Source organism: Physella acuta, unplaced genomic scaffold (genome assembly GCF_028476545.2).
Source record: "Physella acuta isolate Inbredline_101_S28 unplaced genomic scaffold, ASM2847654v3 ptg001816l, whole genome shotgun sequence".
Lineage (NCBI taxonomy): Eukaryota > Metazoa > Mollusca > Gastropoda > Physidae > Physella > Physella acuta.
In genome coordinates, this window is record NW_026733326.1 from 12,239 (window position 1) to 31,197 (window position 18,959).

The following is an 18,959-nucleotide window of genomic DNA, read 5'->3' on the forward strand; positions in this document are numbered from 1 at the left end:
TTTTAGAGGATCACGGACAGAATGACCGAACACAAGCTGAAAGGGTGAGTATCTTACAGATTCTTGAACACAGTCTCTAGCGGCGAAGATAACCCATAGAACAGTTTCATCCCACTGGGCGTTACTTCTAACAAAAGTTCTCAGCATAGTCTTCAGGGTCTGGTGAAATCTTTAAAATGCACCTTGAGATTGTGGGTGATAAGCTGAGCTTGTGACATGAGTGATGCCTAGCTTTGCAACGCTTCCTGGAAGTGAAGGCTGATAAAGTTACTACCTTGGTCGGTATGAATGATTCTGGGTAAACCGAATGTAGTAAAGAATCTAGTCATGGCTTTGACTACTGTCTTTGCCTTTTTGTTTCTCAGAGGGAACGCTTCAGGAAAACGGATGCTCGAGCACATGATGGTGAGTAAGAACTCATTATCCGCCTTTGTCTTAGGCAAAGGTCTGACGCAATCCATCGAATGGTTCTTCCAACACAGAAATTGGTTTCAACGGGGCCTTGGGGATATTTTAGTTAGGCTTTCCGGCAAGTTGACAGTTCATGCATGTTTTGCAGTAGCAGGACTCGTCATTCCGCATCTTTCACCAGAAGATCTGTTCTCTGATCTTCGCTAATGTCTTCTTTAGCCCTGGATGTGCAGACATCGGGTTTTCATGTGCTAACGTAAGGATTTCTTGGTGATATGGTGGTGGTACAAGTTATGATATATGTTTGACTAGGCAAAATGGTGCGCATGGAATGATGACGCGTATAGTGCGACAGTGACGTTCTGGTGTAGAGACTGGTTGCTGGGTACTGTGTGTGAGTTAGTATGATTTTTTTGGCCTTGGTGAAAGGGAGTATGAGAATAAAGATAAGAACAAAAAGCCAGCTTTCATCTTATTGATTAGTGGTCGTCTATGTCGTCTTGGTGAACAAATGTTATGAAGCATGCCTGTGGGTACAAAACCTCCACATGGTAGTGGAAATTAGAATGGTATCGAATCAGACAACCCAAACCACTCACTCAAAATAATATGGTAGTGCAGCACAACAACGCGAACCAGCTATAACAACAGTATAGCAAGGTGAAGCAGCCATTTGGAGGATATTCAAAGTCTAGACAGCAAACGCTATAACTATCTAACCAGTCAAGTTTAATTGATATAATTTCCGTATGGACTATGTCTTCGTGATATATGGACTGTTGTTGTAAAAACCGTGTAAGTAGACCTGTGTTTGGAGACTTATGTATGAAGACCAGTTCTATAAAGACCCGTGCTCTGAAGACCTGTGCCGTTATGACCCTTGATGTGAGAAACCGTGTCATGAAGAACCTTGTGGTGAGAACATTTACTCTGATGACCTGTGCTGTGAGGAACCGTGTGGTGAGAACATTTACTCTGATGACCAGTGCTGTTAGGAACCGTGTGATGAGAACATTTACTCTGATGACCTGTGCTGTGAGGAACCGTGTGGTGAGAACCTTTACTCTGATGACCTGTGCTGTGAGGAACCGTGTGGTGAGAACATTTACTCTGATGACCAGTGCTGTTAGGAACCGTGTGATGAGAACATTTACTCTGATGACCTGTGCTGTGAGGAACCGTGTGGTGAGAACCTTTACTCTGATGACCTGTGCTGTGAGGAACCGTGTGGTGAGAACATTTACTCTGACGAACTGTGCTGTGAGGAACCGTGTGGTGAGAACATTTACTCTGATGACCTGTGCTGTGAGGAACCGTGTGGTGAGAACATTTACTCTGATGACCTGTGCTGTGAGGAACCGTGTGGTGAGAACATTTACTCTGATGACCTGTGCTGTGAGGAACCGTGTGGTGAGAACATTTACTCTGATGACCTGTGCTGTGAGGAACCGTGTGGTGAGAACATTTACTCTGACGACCTGTGCTGTCAGGAACCGTGTGGTGAGAACATTTACTCTGATGACCTGTGCTGTGAGGAACCGTGTGGTGAGAACATTTACTCTGATGACCAGTGCTGTTAGGAACCGTGTGATGAGAACATTTACTCTGACGACCTGTGCTGTGAGGAACCGTGTGGTGAGAACATTTACTCTGACGACCTGTGCTGTGAGGAACCGTGTGGTGAGAACATTTACTCTGACGACCTGTGCTGTGAGGAACCGTGTGGTGAGAACATTTACTCTGATGACCTGTGCTGCGAGGAACCGTGTGGTGAGAACATTTACTCTGATGACCTGTGCTTTGAGGTACCCTGTTGGGAGAACATGTACTTTGATGACCTGTGCTGTAAGGACCTTGACGTGAAGACCGTGCTGGGAGGACCCGTGTTGTGAAGGACAAGTGGATGTGTGTGGGAAGTGTGTATTGTGTTCTTCTTCTACGTTTTTAATTTTTAGTGTTGTAGGGGATCTAGCCATATCTGCCAGAGGGTTTGAACTCGAGACTTTTTCGAATTTATCAATCATTAGCTTTAACCGTCTCGACTACGCCTCCATCACAATTAAGGATACTAGTCAACTTGTTATGCGCCGTTGAGGCCATTGACTCCAATTTCAGCCTGCTTTTCTTTATGTGTTTGCTTCTATAGCCTTTATCCGCCCAAGAACAAACTACAAATGTGTGATAAAGCCGATGATGATACGCAAGTTCTACAAGCTAGATAAGTAGTACCTCTTCAATTATCTTTTCAGTAGTTGGCAAATACATTTTTTTTCTATTACGTCTTAGTGGAACAAAAAATTGTAGTGATTAAGCAGGGGCTGTAGGCGTTATGAGCCTATTGCTGTGTTATGCTGATGGTGGTCGCAGTATGATAAGTAAGACATCAATATTAGTGATAATTGCTATTGTTATAGTTAATGGGGACACGCCGGTTTGAGGGCGGTGTTATATTGTTGACAAGATGATAATGTCACTATGATCTGGATTTGATTTGTTATAATGATAAGATTTTCAATCTATGATATGTGATGATATGTTATCCATGAGGTTTGTTTTCTTAGCGAATAAGGAACAAAGAAGATTAGGATATTGCTGTTTCATGATAATTTGGTGTCATCACCCGGCCAGCTGGAGAATAGTTCGTTGGTCGGTTGCTTCATCGGTAGTTAGTTGATTTCAAGACTGAAGATGCAGTCAGATTTTTTTTTGTGTGGGTAGCTCGAGGATGTATCGGGTACCTGGTTATGGATTTAAGGGTTCTGGGGAAAATAATCCTTTATGGGATATTGTATTTGGTTACTGAAGATGCTGAGAATTATTATTGGTACTTGTCATTATAACATGAGATGAATATACGCAGGTGATTTAATGAATTATGAAATTGAACGGGTTACTTAATTACTTGGCACCAAAGTATTACGTAAGATGTGATTTATTGTATAAATAATGTAGCGTAATTAACAGAAGAGGTACTACATTAGATAAGTCTAATACATTAGGTTAGAGATACTATGTTAGATAATGATAACCGATTAGTAGTGACATGTTGTTTTCCCCTAGGAATAATTTCTTTTCAGTGGAACTGATGTGATGTTTAAGGTCTACGATGTGAGTGACACTGTATGGAATCCTGGCTTTTATATGATGAATCAACGTGAAGTGTGTTTGTAGGATGTATACCCAACTGGTGATCTGAGACGTATACTTTGCAGAATTGTCAAAATATGTTGGTGTGAGTGGAGAGATGAACTAAACAGAAACTTCAAGAATTGATTAAAATTGTTTAGACTTTAAGGTCTATAGGTGAATGCTACCATAGTTGCTATTGTTAGGTAAAACAGAATATTGGATTATTGATGTAATTAATAAAGCTAATATGATTAGCTTGAAGGGAGAGGGGGTAATGTTATGATGCATGTTTGACTAGGCAAATTGGTGCGCATGAATGCTGGTGCGAAGCTATAATATTGAACGAGTGAAAGTGTGACGGGGTACGCAATAAAGTGACGTTTTAGTGTGAGTTCGTTGTTGCCCAGGAAGAAGCTTCAAGTAGTCTTGTTCGTATTGATGTTAGGGGGATGTTGTAATGTGGTCCAGTCTAGTATAGTTTATTCAAGTCGTTTGATGTATATATTATAGTGCAATAAATAGAAACACTAAATAAGGTCGTCCTGTCGAATCATTTATATACGATACGTTAAAGTAAACTTTTTCTAAATTAACTACTGTATGGCAAGATATAATAAAATGGTAGTGGTATCTGGATATTCTATTGTATCAAGTAGTTTAAACCTCTCACTGCATATCTGCGGGACACAATAGAACCCAGTTATAACAGTACCCATAGTTGTTTTTTCTCCAACCATGGTTCAGCAGGTGAAACCGTAGATGATAGAAAACGACGAAAGACAAGGTTATTTGATATGTAATATTCTCCATTGTCAGTTGAGAAAGACTACTTGACAAACGACTGGAGTTCAAGTTCAAGTTCAAGTTCAAGTTCAAGTTTAAGTTTAAGTTTAAGTTTAATGAATTAAATATTTTACAACAATTTTTTTTTCTATTAGCATAAGGCTGTGTTTATTTCATCTACCTTTCGCAATATATACACTTTAAAATATTTGCATTATTCACATAGTTCATATTAAAAAAAAGTAAAGAATTCTCTATAAACCTAGTGATCCATTGGGCTAATGAAGTAGAGTTCATTTGTTTCTTGATCTGGAATGTGAAAGAAGGTGAGGTCAGCCATTTACCGGCCCACCTTTACTTTCCTTAACATGGGTTACAGAGACATTCTATTGCCTTGGACCTGATTCAAACTTGAAACTTATGGGTTAACAACCTAGCGCTTTATGCAGTCCCCCACTTCACAAAGTAACCAATCTTAATCATTCCTAAACATATTTTCAATTGCAGATCTACCTAGCAAACAAATGTTTTATCAGCTGTTTATTTTCTTCAATATCTGCTAATTCTCATGTTAATTATTAGTTCCAGAAAATACTTGTGACCTGTACACTCAGTTATCTCAATCATGTTCATCCAATGAAAATTGTTACGAAAATACTCAGAATCTTACACAGTGTAAGACAATTATAAAGGATACAGGTATTTTAAAAATTGACAATATTTTTTTTTATTAAAATAACTTTATTTAGCTACATTTGTCTTTGTGAAAATCAAAACATGCTCATTTTACAGTTGATGTAATTTCTTTATTAACAGACAGGTTGGCCTTAATTCTAGGACTTCTAGGATGTGTTTATCATCATTGTTGTGGTTATTGCTGTTTATGTTATTGTTCATCAAAAGGAGTTAACTAAATACCATCTATATTCAAAGCCTATTAATGAGTAAGTATATAGGCCTTATGTAAATCATGTACTTACATTTACTTTTTATTATTAAATCCTGTAAGTAATTATAAAATAATCGGGATCATTCAGTCAAAAAATTACTAGGCTAAAGACTAGCACAGGACAGAGATGCCTGGCAATCTCTTGTCAGTGGCATCATTCCCATGAGTGGTGACAGGCCAACCTAATCAAACCTAAGAAAATTATTTCAATAAAAATTCACAATTTTGTTTATTAATTTTATTTAACTATCGTGGCTTTTTAAAATAAATATATATTTTAGTTAGAGCTTAAAATTTTAAAGGTAAAAAATTGTTTTATTTTTAGAAGTGCTTTTTTAATCTACATTGACTAGTACTTACATTCACTGAAAATGTATGTATGTTAATATACTTTGCCTGGTGTATTTTTTAACATTTAAAATAATATGTTCTTTTTTTAGTAATAAAAAGCGTGCAAGGGAAGACTCAAGTTATGAGTCCATGGAACTACCCCCTGTGATGGCAAGTGATCCAGCTGCTAAATGTTTAAAGTTTAATCAAGTCCTTTCTCCTTTTAGTGAAGCTATATACAATGAAAACTTGATGTACTGACATATCGGCAAACCATTTCCTGACGATTTTTAAAAACTTTAAATATTATCACAACTCTTTTGGCACATAATAAATCCTAAATCTTAGAAAAATAAATTGTATAATCAATTTAATTTTATTATTATTCAGTGAAAATTAATATCTCCTTATATAGATGATGTGAAATATCCATGTTAAAATTAGATTAATAGTTGCAACAAATGTTTTACTAACCACATTATAGCCTTTGCCATTTCCTTTCATTAACCGAACCTTATGATTATCTTATATTTTGGGTTAGGTTCAATGTTAATAATATGTTTAGAATTAATATATAAATTTTAATAACTTGTAAATTGTAATTATTGTTGGTTAGTAATTGAGTATACTTTATGTAAATATTATATGTAATAATATTTAGCAATAAATTGTTCACAAAGTTTTTAAAATATATTTAATTTTAGTATTTATTTTAATATCTGCACACTATTATTACAATTGTTGTCTACATATTGCAATATACAACAGTTTAGGAAAAAAGATATTAAAAAAATTGCATCACAAAACTGATACATGGTAGCCTTTGTGTTAACACTTTAGTTCACAACTTGATAAGTAGGCTAGTATAGTTATAATAGGCCTATGCATTTTTCATTTCTCTGAGTAAAGTGCATTTGTGCCATTACTTAGTGAATGTGTTTTGTGAATCGATTTAAATGTTTTGTATTTGATTTTGTCTCTTGTGAAATGGAATTAAAAACATAGGCCTGCCTACTAGCATAATAATTGAGTGTTGTCATGTAATTATACCAGTAACAGAAAATATGTAGGAAGTAGCATTTAACTAGAGTATAACTAGAGTATATATAATAAAATAGCAAGTAAAGTAGAGTTCAACAATTTCTGTGACCTCAGCATATGAAGGGATAGTCTGCTTAGTACTAGGCCTGTCCGCCTTTACTTTTTCTAACATAAATAAGGTACACATCAGAGTATGGTGGTGTCAGGGACTCTAGCCAAGCACTTGAACTCTAGACATTTATGTTAACAGACAAATCCTCTATCATTTGACCATGTCATCTAGTCTCATGCTAACAAGCATAAAAAAATTCAGAATATATTGGTGCTCAGACTGCTGCTATCATTACATTTGAAATAAAAATTGCACTGGCGTTTCCTTTTCAGTATTGAGGAAAATAATGAATTTCTGATCTCTAACTAAAAAAATAATGTATGGAAAAATAATGTACCAGAATTATTTAAGTACATAATAGAATGTTATTAGAATATATTTATTTCCATATAATTACATCTCTGTTCTATATTACACATCTGATATTACAGTTTTAATAAAACCACAATTATGTAATTATATCAAGCACAATCTTACACTCTCACTTATAAATTCAATATAAATGACATTTTTGTGCAAAACAAACGTAATATATTATATTGTGAACACACGGACACGCCTTCCGGGTGATCCGATGCGTAGCGCAACACATAAGACAAACAACCACAAACGGTTACAAAATAAGACTGAATGAAACAAAGGCTCATTGAAAACTAAAAGAATTTAATAGTATATACACTATTTACACTTAACACAGTCTAGTCTAAACACAAAATACACAAGCCAGTAAACTAAGATACAGTGGCTAAAAAACTAGTATAAACCTAACCGGTACTAACATTGGAGATCTGGACGAAACTGAGGCAATCACACATGTTTTCATACACCTTATATATCCTTTCATAAACTAGTACAAACCGGACTATTACAACTCACAGCACGAGAACTGAACAAGGACGAATGGGATAGGGTACCAAGTAACAACAACATTTACCCCCATTCATCCCCCTTCACTACTTATTATAAGTGTAAAGATAATTTAATCTATTGGTTTATGCACAGTTATTTTCATGTTGATACAAACTAATGCAAATTATTATTTTTGCTGATACTGGCAAGACAATCATATTTTCATCTAAGATTTCTGCAACTAAATAAATAGCCTACTAATTCACTGTGTTTATCAAGTAAATACACCAGTCAATTTTGTTATTTAAGTTACACTAACTTCAATATTTGTAGAAAGATACTGGAATTTAATTTATGCAAAGAAAGAGGGAAATTAAAAAAAAAAATTCCATTTTTACTACTAGGCTAAATAGTACACACTTAATAAGTAAAAATGTTAATAGTATATGTCTGATATATCTTTATTTTTTAGTTCAGTTAATTAAATCTTATATAATTAGAAAGTGGTTTTGTTACCAACATTGAACAAGTACCTTGGGAATTTTCACAAAAACTTTATGTGCATTTTAATTTTAAAAAACACAAAATATTGAATACAACATGACATTAGTTGAATATACTGATTATATTGCAATAAATAGAATGAAAAAAAAAATAACCAGGCATATGCTAAAAGTTATGAATATATATTTAATGTGAGTTTTCTTTCAATACGTTGGCTTGACAATGTAGGTTTACAAATGTTCTCTCACCTCACACAGAACAAGAAATTGAATCACAAGACAGTTCTAGAATGAAGCATTTAGTAACTCCAACAAAAGGATTTAGCCAATATCTATTTTCCATGAATGAATCATGTAAAAAAGGCACCATATAAAAGACTAAACCATTGTGAACTATTTACACTTTTGGACATGGGAAGTTAAAATGACAATCAAATGCATAATTTAACTTGTAGCAAACTACAATGGCAAACATAACTCAAACATGAATTTAAATTCAAACTCATTTGAACACCTTGAGTAAATTGATTTAATACTGCTTTAAAAAATACAAGAATAATGAAATATTTCCATTTAGGAAATGGGTCATACATTTACCTAAACAACCACAGACATAGTGTAGAATATAATTATGCTTGAAAGAGCTAAGGCAGACATCAAATTAGAAAACTGACCACTGGATTGAAAGACTTTGACTCACCCATCTTATGAAAATCAGGGACTTTCATTCTGTGATTCAAAGAACAACAGGAATTGCTAAATTGCCAAGATATTTTATACATGCTGGGGTTTTATACATTCTGGTAACATATTCAAATAGGGGTATTGGAAACAATATCCATGTAAATTTTAATGTGTGAATGAAACAGGCAACATGATTTACAAACAAATATTGTTAATTATATCATACTAATGATTACTAATGTGGTTAAGCCTAGATTAGATTCGACTGTTCACTTATGGATCTTTTCATAAACCTGTGAGGGGAAAAAATGAAAATAACTTGTCATTAAAGTAGAGGTAAAGATTAAACATTGAACATTTATTTTAAAAAATACTTCTACTTAATCTGAACCAGTCATTGTGATCCTACTTTAAAAAATGTATGTTTCCAAATTTGTACTACTCACATGTTCCATGTCCAAGTCATTTGTTCCAGATTCATTTAATTGATGGTATGGATTGTGACCTCTATCTTCGTCAGGATTAATTTCATTATAAGGACTGTTATCCTCTTCTAGGCTGTTGACAACTTCATGGTCTTGATTGATGGGGATTTCATTGTATGGAGTGTTGTCTATTTCTGCATTCATATCATTTGCACTATTTTGATTATTTTGTATTTCATTGTATGTACTATTAGTTATATCTGAATTAATAACAATTAAACTATTTTGATTATTCTGTATTTCATTGTATGTACTGTTAGTTATTTCTGAATCTTCAGCTGGTTTATTATTAGACTTCTTCTTTCTTACTGGAATGTTGGGAGTAATGTCATTGTTTGAATTAGTAGCAATTTCTCTAAATGAGGCTGTTTTATTATCTGCATCTTTGACAATTTCATAATATGGATTAGCTCCATGTTCCTCTGATGTGGTTGATATCATTTGATATTGTGGAACAGGATCTGTATCTTGCATCTCAGGTTTATTGTAATCATGTTCATACTCAGTTTTTTTGTCCTCAGTATCATGTGGTAATGGGGATGGTAGCTGTCTAAGAAAAATATTTAAGACAAAAATTAGAGCACTTCATCTTGAATGTGATTTCATGACAGACATTATAAAGATATATTTATTCACAGCATTATTATTACAAAGTTATACACCTATGTTATTATTATACAATCGTTGCAGACAAACATTAAGTCCTTTTCATAATCACTACAAGTCATGTGTTGACTGAGCTCTTTGATAAATATTTTTTTTTAAATAAATCAAAATATGCTATCTTGACTTAATTTTTACTATGAAGTTATTAAAACACATTCTTTTCAAAAACTTACGGATTAATTTCAATATATTCCTCTTCATCCTGTTTTTGTCTTCTCTTTCTGTATCGCAAGATAACAAGCACCACAATAGCTATTGTGATGATGACCAGCAGGCTAAGTCCAACAGACAGTCCAATTTTTAATGCAGTATTGTTTTCAGCATCTTAAAATATTTGAGATTTTATTTTGTATTTGAAATAATGAGTATTACTAAGACAGTCGTAATTATACAGTATTTTGCTACTTATAGACTATATTAGCAGTATAAGAATAGTTTCCTTTCATACTGGGGGTCAATGAGGTACATAAATTCACCTATTTCTTTGACCTTAGCATTTGAAGAAATACCTCTACCCAGTGGTGTAGCGAGGTCGGGTGTCACCAGATGCGGCACTCAATGGTGTCACCCCCCAGAGGCGTAGCGACGCTTCCCGGGGACAAAGTTTCAAATTTTCGATTTGCCCCCCCCCCCCAAAACTTTTGATTTGCATCCCCCCCTCAAGTTTTCGATTTGCACCCACCCTCAAGTTTTTCTCTATATATTTTCTATTTTTTGCCTTGGTGTCACCCCCCTAAATGGTGTCTCCCGGTGCGGTCCGCACCCCCGGCCCCCCCCTCTCTACGCCTCTGCCTTTACCTGATGTGAGTCAGGTACTCATCAGTGTTGGGAGTTCTCAGGGACATCTGTAAGACACTAGCATGAGATCTGTACTTGGGACTTTTGATTTAGCAGTAGTATATGTTACCATTAAAACACACCATCCCATTAACAATATAAGTACATTTTAAATATTTCCCCATATATATTTTATAAATGGACTAGCAATATAATCTATTCAAATTATATATCATTTCAAATATATAAAAATTCAAAACAAGCACACAGTATACAAACCAAAAAGACTGCTTATAGCTGTTAACAGAACAATGTTGTATAAAATAAATTTGCAAATTCATACTGGATAAAGTTTTTACATTGATTTTAAAAGAATTACCTATGATTTTACAAGATGCTACTGTGTTCTCTTTGTATGATGGACTAGATGAACAGTTCTTCAAGACAGAGTACACCTCACGTGAACTTGGTAGCGTTTTCACTAATAAAAAAAAACTATGTATGCTCATTAGCTGTAAACTTTGTCTTAAATTATTGTAATATTTTGTATTTTTTCATGTTTAGGAGGATCAAATCATCATGAATACCTTAATTATTAACTCAAATGTTTAAAAAACTGTGTGCAATAAAATTTATTTTTACTATTCTTATGCTCACACACTAAACCTATACAAATTACTGAAAATAAGGTGGTTTTTAAAAGATTCCTTTTTTATAATGAAATGTGTTTCAATTAAATTATATACTTGAGTTCATTGAAATGCATTAGAAAAATAAATTAGAACAAATTTTATTGACTTACATGAAGTGTTACACACAGAAACATCCAGTACTTCAATTACTTCATAACCAATAGTCAAATTTCCTGCTTTGTTTAGTTCATAAGCAAACGTTGAAGCAGGGTCTGAGTCACTGTTACTATACAATTGATCAACCTGTAGTTCTGTATAGGCAATAATGGATCCATTTCTTTAGAAAAAAGTAATTTTTAACAGGTGTAAGTTGTCTTAAAAAATAGCATTTTAACTGATCATAATGTATTGGCATAAGTCAACATTATAAATGAAAACAATATTTTATTTTAATGAAGATATAATGTTACAGTATTTACACCACAAATTCAAATTTTGTGTAATACTTACACAAGTTTATTTATAATGAAAGGCAAAATAGCTTGCCCAAGTTTTTCTTTACCAAATTTAGTTAACTGAAATAAATGTTTATAGATCATTTTAGGCGGTTTTAAACCCATAAATAAATTATTTATAATTTAACATTGATTATATGCCTTTTGAAAGATTCACAAAATTGCAACAAAATTGCTACTAATTCTGAAAACTATATTGTAACCCATAAATATAGCAAGAGCTTAGAGATATTTGAAGTTTTAATAGCTTAAAAGATTATTTTATTCAAACTTAAATTAAATAAACTATTTAAATAAAGCATAATGTTAAACCTTATTAACTTTTTAGTCTATAAATGTTTTGTATAAATAAAACTTACACTATCTGCAATTTTACTTGATAATGCTTTTGATTCTATCGTCGTTGAAATAAACAAGAACAGGTTTATTTTCTCTTTGGGGTACTGAAGTTGAACAGTCAAAGGGAATGAAATGTAGTTCACTGTATGGAAACATCATTGGTTAAATCAGTTGATTATATAACTTTGTAGTTTAGATGTTAATAAATGTATTTAGACATCTTGTAAGATAATTACAAAAACAAAGGTTACAATTTTAGACAAATACTATTATTGTTTATAGAATAATTTAATGTTTAAATTATTATATTCATATAATAGTTTTAGTAGTGTAAGAGCTTTTCTCAAAATTATGTAGTTCTTTTTTAGGGTTGATGGTATCTGAATTTTAATATCAGCAAAGTGTGGAGTTGTGTGGTCTGCACATGTATAGCCACATTTACTTTCCACTTGAGTCAGGTACTCCCATGAGCTGTGTACACTCAGAAATGCCTACTAACTCAAGCCCTAGAACTGAACTGAAGTAGAGCACTAGACTGCTAAACCCAAATCCGGTTTCAAATCAGTAGAATGTCCCTGAGTTCACCCAGTTCTGATAGGTACCTAACTCTCATTAAGGAAAATAAAGAGGTCACTGAAACAGATGAACTCTACTTTATTTGCCCCATGTGTCTTGGACATAAACAGGGAATCTTGATGTCTAAGTTCGCTAGAATTCAGCTATGCCAACCTACTTTCTAAAAAGTACAAAATCAAATTATCAGCTGATATAAAAAGTCACCTGTACAAGCAAATTTGTCATTTGTTTTTGTTAAATGTCCAGGTTTACAAATACATTCATATGATCCTTCTGCATTGTTACATGTTGTAGTCTTCAGGTCACACTGGTTAGATGGATCAAGGCACTCATCTATATCTGTAAGTGTAAAATGTTTACAATAAATATTATAATCACAGGTTGGTTTGAATAAAACTACTTTAGTTAATCAACTAATGTTAAATTTGATAGTTAGATGAAATTAAACATTTGTCGGCTGATTTTTCATATGTCAAATGAGTGGGTTTTATTTCAATTAAAATGTGACTGAGGTGTAAATTAAACAGTGAATTAAGATGTAATTTTAGTTTGATAAAAAAAAATTTAAACTGCCTAAAAGTATTAACTAAAGTGTGAAAAGAAATATTAACTTAAGCATGAGTTGATGTGTAAGATAAATAAAAATTATAAAATTACTTATCTCACCTTCACAAAGTGGGCCAATTGATTTTCCATATCCTTCATCACATCTACATTCGGCCGATCCATTTATATTAAAACAATGATCATGTGCATCTGGGCAGTAGCTAGTGTTTAAACATTCATCAATATCTGTCTCACAATGAACTCCAGTCCAGCCTGGCTTACATGCACAAGATCCATTGATATTGTTGCATTTCTCAGTGTGAAGCTGAACACAATTACACTTTTCACTGCAGTCTTGACCAAATTTCATTTTACCACAAGCTAAAACAAATATTGTAAAATAATTAAAATTAATTTTTAAAACTTTCATTTTCAATTTTTAATTTACAAAACAATAAGTCTTAAGGCTTTTCAGTTAGCTGTGTCAATAAATGTTTGCTCAAAAATGTCAATTTTTTTCTTTCTTTATAATAGCTTCTAATATTAATATATTATTTGGGCAAAATAAAAAAAATAAAAAAATAAAATAAAATAAAAATGTAAAATACTTACGAGTGCAACCATGGTTTGATTTAAAGAAGCCTTTATCACAGACACATCTATATGATCCCAATGTGTTAACACAGATTGAATTGTTCTGACATGGATTGATTTGGTAGTTACATTCATTTATATCAGTATTACAGTCTGTGTCCTTCCATCCCTTTAGACACTCACATGTTCCATTCTCAGCAAAGCAAATACCCTTTGTTACATTACATGAGCAATTTTGATTACAACTGTACCCGTTAGTTCCATAATAACATTCTGAAAACACATGGTAGCAATGTAGATTTCTATGACTCTATCGGTACACTTGAATGAATAATTAGTTTGATAATAAGTCATTATTATTACCATTTCAAGGGAGTTATTTGTGTTTAAATTGCTTAGAAATTATGTTTTTATCTTTAATAAACAAAACAAAAATAATTTTTTCAGAAGCATTTTTCATTAAAATATAATTAAATGGTTAAATATTTTAATAATTTTACTTAAATGGTGTATTAAAATACGTTCAAGAATTAGTGATTAATAATAATGTGTATGTGCCTTTAAAAGAAATACAAAGTTAAAAAGGATGTTCACATTACCTGTACATGTATGGTTAGTTAAGTCAATATATCCTTCTTTACACTGACATTCAAATGATCCAGGTGTGTTAATACATGAAGACAATGGCAGACAAGGAAAAATTTCACTAGAACATTCATCTTGATCAATCTCACACCATGTCCCAGCCCAGCCTGCTTTACACTGACATCCAATTTCAGCATCACAACTTGATGTGCCTTGTATACTACAGTTACATGTAGTTGCACAGTTATCTCCCCAATGATAAGCATCACATGCTAGATGAAATTAAACATTACAAAATTATAATTTTTTTGGAAAACATCATTTGCAACTAAAATTACTTAAATTATAGACAATTATAAACTTATACTAGACTATATTATTGCTTTAAATATAATATTTTCAGAAACAAAATGTATTCCAAATAAATAAGAGAGACAAAATAAAAATAGAACTATTAACCATAGCAGTGTAAGAAAAAATATTTACAATCTTAAATAGCAAAAGCTGGAAACATGCAGTATCTGCATTTATGATAATTGTGCTGCTATGAATAGTACATGTAAAGAGAACAAACACTATGCAGTCATAAATTACTTCTCATTTAAATATAAGTTATTTTACCTCGACAGCTTAATTTATCATTTTGCAGTTTATAGCCTACAGGGCATGAGCAGTTGTAAGAGCCCATAGTATTGACACAGTTTCCATCACACTTGTTATTTTCTGATTTGCATTCATTTACATCTAAAAAAAAAGACGTTAAATTTGAGTAGTGATTTATTTTTAATTTATACAGAATGGTTGGATATTTTCTAGGAAAATGTTGTTTATAGTTATTTTTATTCTTTAAATAATGCGTAAATTTCATTATAACAATAAAATGATTATTCTTTTTGTTGTTTTTGATACAAATATTTCAAATTATTTCAAGTTGAGGCAGAGAAATGTTTTACTAAAGTTAATAAAAAAGGGTTACTTAAACCTATTAATATTTTATTATTTAATTCTTTAAAACTCCAATATAGTTAAAAAACTGTCAATTTTAAATAATGTACAAACTCACCAATGCAATCAAAGTTATTAGTGCTAAGAGTGAAGCCAGTATGACAGAAACATTGAGGTGTTCCATTTACATCTGTACAGCCTTGGCTGCAGTTAAGGTAAAAATTGATGCAAGGATCCACAGCTGAAAAAATAAAATTGTTGGGTCACAAGTTATGGCATACTAAAATTAAAATGTAATTTCTCTTTTAAAAGTTTATAAAGTTAAAACATAGTTTTTTATTGCTGATGCACACATTAAAATATTATCTTAATAATCTGTAAGTAAATTAATGAGTACATATTTTTTTTTTCAAAAATATTTCTATTTTAAGTGTTTTTAAAGCAACTTTTTAAAAATAAATACTATTGTATCTGCACATGCTGATTTTTTTACTAAGTATTTGTTTATTATATTTTAAAATTACCATCTTTTTCACATGTCTTTCTGTCATCCTTTAATCTATAACCAGGATAACAACCGCAGTAGCTACTCCCTGGAACATTCAAACAGATCTGCTCACAGCCAGATTGGCCATTATCACATTCATCTATATCTGTAGAGATATTGTAGATTCTTAATTAATAGATTGATAACATTTACTTTCAATGTGATGGATACAATTTTTCAGAAGTTATTTTTTTTTATTTAGGCTTATTACAGCTTTAAATGTTTTTGTTTATATTTTATAGTGTTTTAACTATAGCTAGATTTACAATGTGGGCTTCGATTTAAAATCAATGTTTTTTTTATATTACCTAAGCAAGTCCCATTAGAAAGTTTTGTAAAACCTCTGAAGCATTCACAAATGAAAGAGCCTGGTGCATCAATGCAGTTTTGGGAGCAATTATTTAGCAGAATATTGTTGCATTCATCAATGTCTGAAAAACAAATGATTATACAAAATTTAAATAACATCTACTGAACTATTCTAGTCAGTAGTGTTTAAAAATGAAATTAGAAATAATTAATTATCAATGCATTTGAAGTAATTAGCATATTTTTAAAAGTTAATTTAATGAAAATATTTAATGCTGATGAAATTTTATATACAATAAATAAATTGTCATTCCCAATTTAATAATAAATAAAATCAAATGTTAAAACTACTAACATAATTTTTTTGTAGTAATAAGTATCTGTGTTTTATCTTAAATATATGTTTGTTGTCATAGACATTAATATTTTTATGTGGTGTTTACTGTACATTTAATTTAATATGACTGGCCAGATAATGGTGTCAAATGGCTATCCAAATTAATGCCAAACTACATTACATTTGTAATATCTTGTCTGGTAGCCATTTGAGTTCTGTTATCAATTATGAACCAAGTTAAACAACAATCCTATAGCCACTAAATAAAAACCTTATTTATGGCAATAATGCTGTATTTTACAGACCTGAATAGTATAATGTTCACCTATGATTTATAGTAGTACAAAATATTGTTGAAACAAACACCAAATTATTGGTCTATAAACTGCTTATCTCTATTAATGAATAATTCTTACTGATGCAAGTCCCATTGATATCTTCAAATCCTGTAGGACAGTTACATGTGTAGGATCCCTTAGTATTTTTACAGTAATGATCTGGTGGACAAATGTTTGGAGCTTCTGCACACTCATCAACATCAATGTCACAGTTTGTTCCCTTCCAATTGTCTTGGCAGATACAGCCCTTGATACTGTCACATCGTAGAGCATGGCCCTTACATTCACATTGTGAGGCACAGTTTAACCCATACATATTATCAGGACATGCTATTAGAAAAAAAATTATCAACGCAAAACTTGAATGTGTTTTAGGACTAGCACTGGTTTCTAATATGTAATGAGACATGTATGGGTTCAAGCTATAGAAAAATAAAGTGCAGCTAGAACAGACAAAAATGGTATCGTTTTTTTAAATAAATTTAGAGTTAGGAAAGTATTAAAAAACCTTAAATGAAATTTCAATTTAGATACATATAATTATGTTTATTTATTGTAACACATATGGTTACCAGCCAAGGGGGATAAAAATATGAAGTTTTAATTCATTGAGTTGCGGCCCCTGTGGGGCTGTGGCTCTGTGGACGTAGTTGTTTTTTCATGCTTTTGTGAGCGATGTTACCTGTGTCCCATGTCATGTGACATGGGACTGTGGGTTTCATGCCTAGCCGTGTGTGTCGCACACGCAAGCCTGCTGTCTGTGGACACGGTGACCAAGATGTAGACCTAATGAAGGGCTACGGTTTTATCATCATGGCTCGATGCTGTAAATAGAGCGAGTACTGGACAACAACTGTCGGTGTCGGTGTGTACTTAATCTCAGGGTCAGCCCGTCTTAACCACAACACCTCAGTGGGTAAAAGCATCCCCACTGAGTGAGGGTTACATTATCATTAGAAACAATATTGAATAAAAAGTTTGTTTAGATTTTATTAAGAGATTTTAAAGAAAGATGTTATGAAAAAAAATGTCAAACTTACCATCACACTTGTGAGCGTGTTCACTGTTCATCTTGTAACCAGCCTTACAGCTACAAGTAAAGCTCCCTTCACTATTACTGCAGTTTTGTGAGCAAATGTTTTTCTTACATTCATCAACATCTGCACATACATATTTTGCATTAACAGATAATGAATAAAAATTTAAGTATACATATTAGTAACCTCAAAATACTTATTTCAAAATGAATTCTTCAAGAATGTATAAAACTGTATTCAATTAAATAAATATTATTTTGTTATGTATAAAGCTCATTATAATGAATATGTTACAAAATAAAAAGCAAAACATCATTAAGCTTGATTCTAATTATATTATTATGAATCTTGAATTACCTATACAATCAATGCCATTTTCTTTCAGAATAAATCCATGTTTACAAAAACAGCCTTGAGTGTCATTGTTGCAGCCATAATTGCATGTTGCGTTTACTGATTTACATTGATTTATACCTTTAAATTAAAAATAAAGTAAAGATTAAAATATTTGATTATTCGTCTCTTGTTTAGTATCTTCATAAATGAATAGTATCAATGTTAAGATTTAAATAAATTTAAAAAAAAATAATGTTCACCTGTTTCTGTTTTAATACATGTATTTTTGGAGCTATTAAATCCAGGATAACAAGAACAATTAAAACTTCCTGGAGTGTTGGTACATAACTGATCACAGTTATCTAGTTTATCAGCACACTCATCTATGTCTAAATATCAAAGAAATTTTACAATGCACATTATACAAATATATAAATATTATCAAATATTACATTATAAAATATTGCACTTTATTGAACCTTTATAGTGAATTGTTTAAAAATTGATACCAAACATGTGTTACTCTAGATAATAGCTTATAGACAAATGTGTAGTATTTGTTCTTTATAAATTTCAACAATTTTTTTCATATTTTTAAAATTAT

The 18,959-nt window shown here is 32.1% G+C and overlaps 1 protein-coding gene across 1 annotated transcript; it reads right to left on the minus strand.

Annotated features, from left to right (window-relative positions):
• Window positions 1-8,006: 8,006 nt before the first annotated feature.
• LOC131930666 (latent-transforming growth factor beta-binding protein 4-like) lies at window positions 8,007-18,739 on the minus strand. Its single transcript, XM_059287252.1, has 19 exons — window positions 18,616-18,739; window positions 18,377-18,493; window positions 18,023-18,142; window positions 17,061-17,312; window positions 16,307-16,429; window positions 15,976-16,104; window positions 15,570-15,692; window positions 15,128-15,250; window positions 14,521-14,778; window positions 13,940-14,194; window positions 13,448-13,708; window positions 12,986-13,120; window positions 12,226-12,347; window positions 11,862-11,926; window positions 11,522-11,688; window positions 11,099-11,200; window positions 10,116-10,266; window positions 9,238-9,826; window positions 8,007-9,084 (listed from the first exon to the last, which is right to left on the minus strand). The coding sequence occupies exons 3-19, from the start codon at window positions 18,051-18,053 to the stop codon at window positions 9,061-9,063; spliced, it is 2,910 nt and encodes a 969-aa protein (XP_059143235.1). The 5' UTR covers window positions 18,054-18,142; window positions 18,377-18,493; window positions 18,616-18,739; the 3' UTR covers window positions 8,007-9,060.
• Between the last annotated feature and the right edge of the window lie 220 nt (window positions 18,740-18,959).

Excerpts from the sequence above, each read along its gene's own strand:
- LOC131930666 (XM_059287252.1), bottom strand. The coding sequence starts at position 18,053 with ATGAACAGTGAACACGCTCACAAGTGTGATG. Across the intron at positions 17,313-18,022 it reads ACACGCTCACAAGTGTGATG|CATGTCCTGATAATATGTAT; the intron begins GTAAGTTTGACA and ends TTTTTCTAATAG. Across the intron at positions 12,348-12,985 it reads TGACAAATTTGCTTGTACAG|TGAACTACATTTCATTCCCT; the intron begins GTGACTTTTTAT and ends GTTTCCATACAG.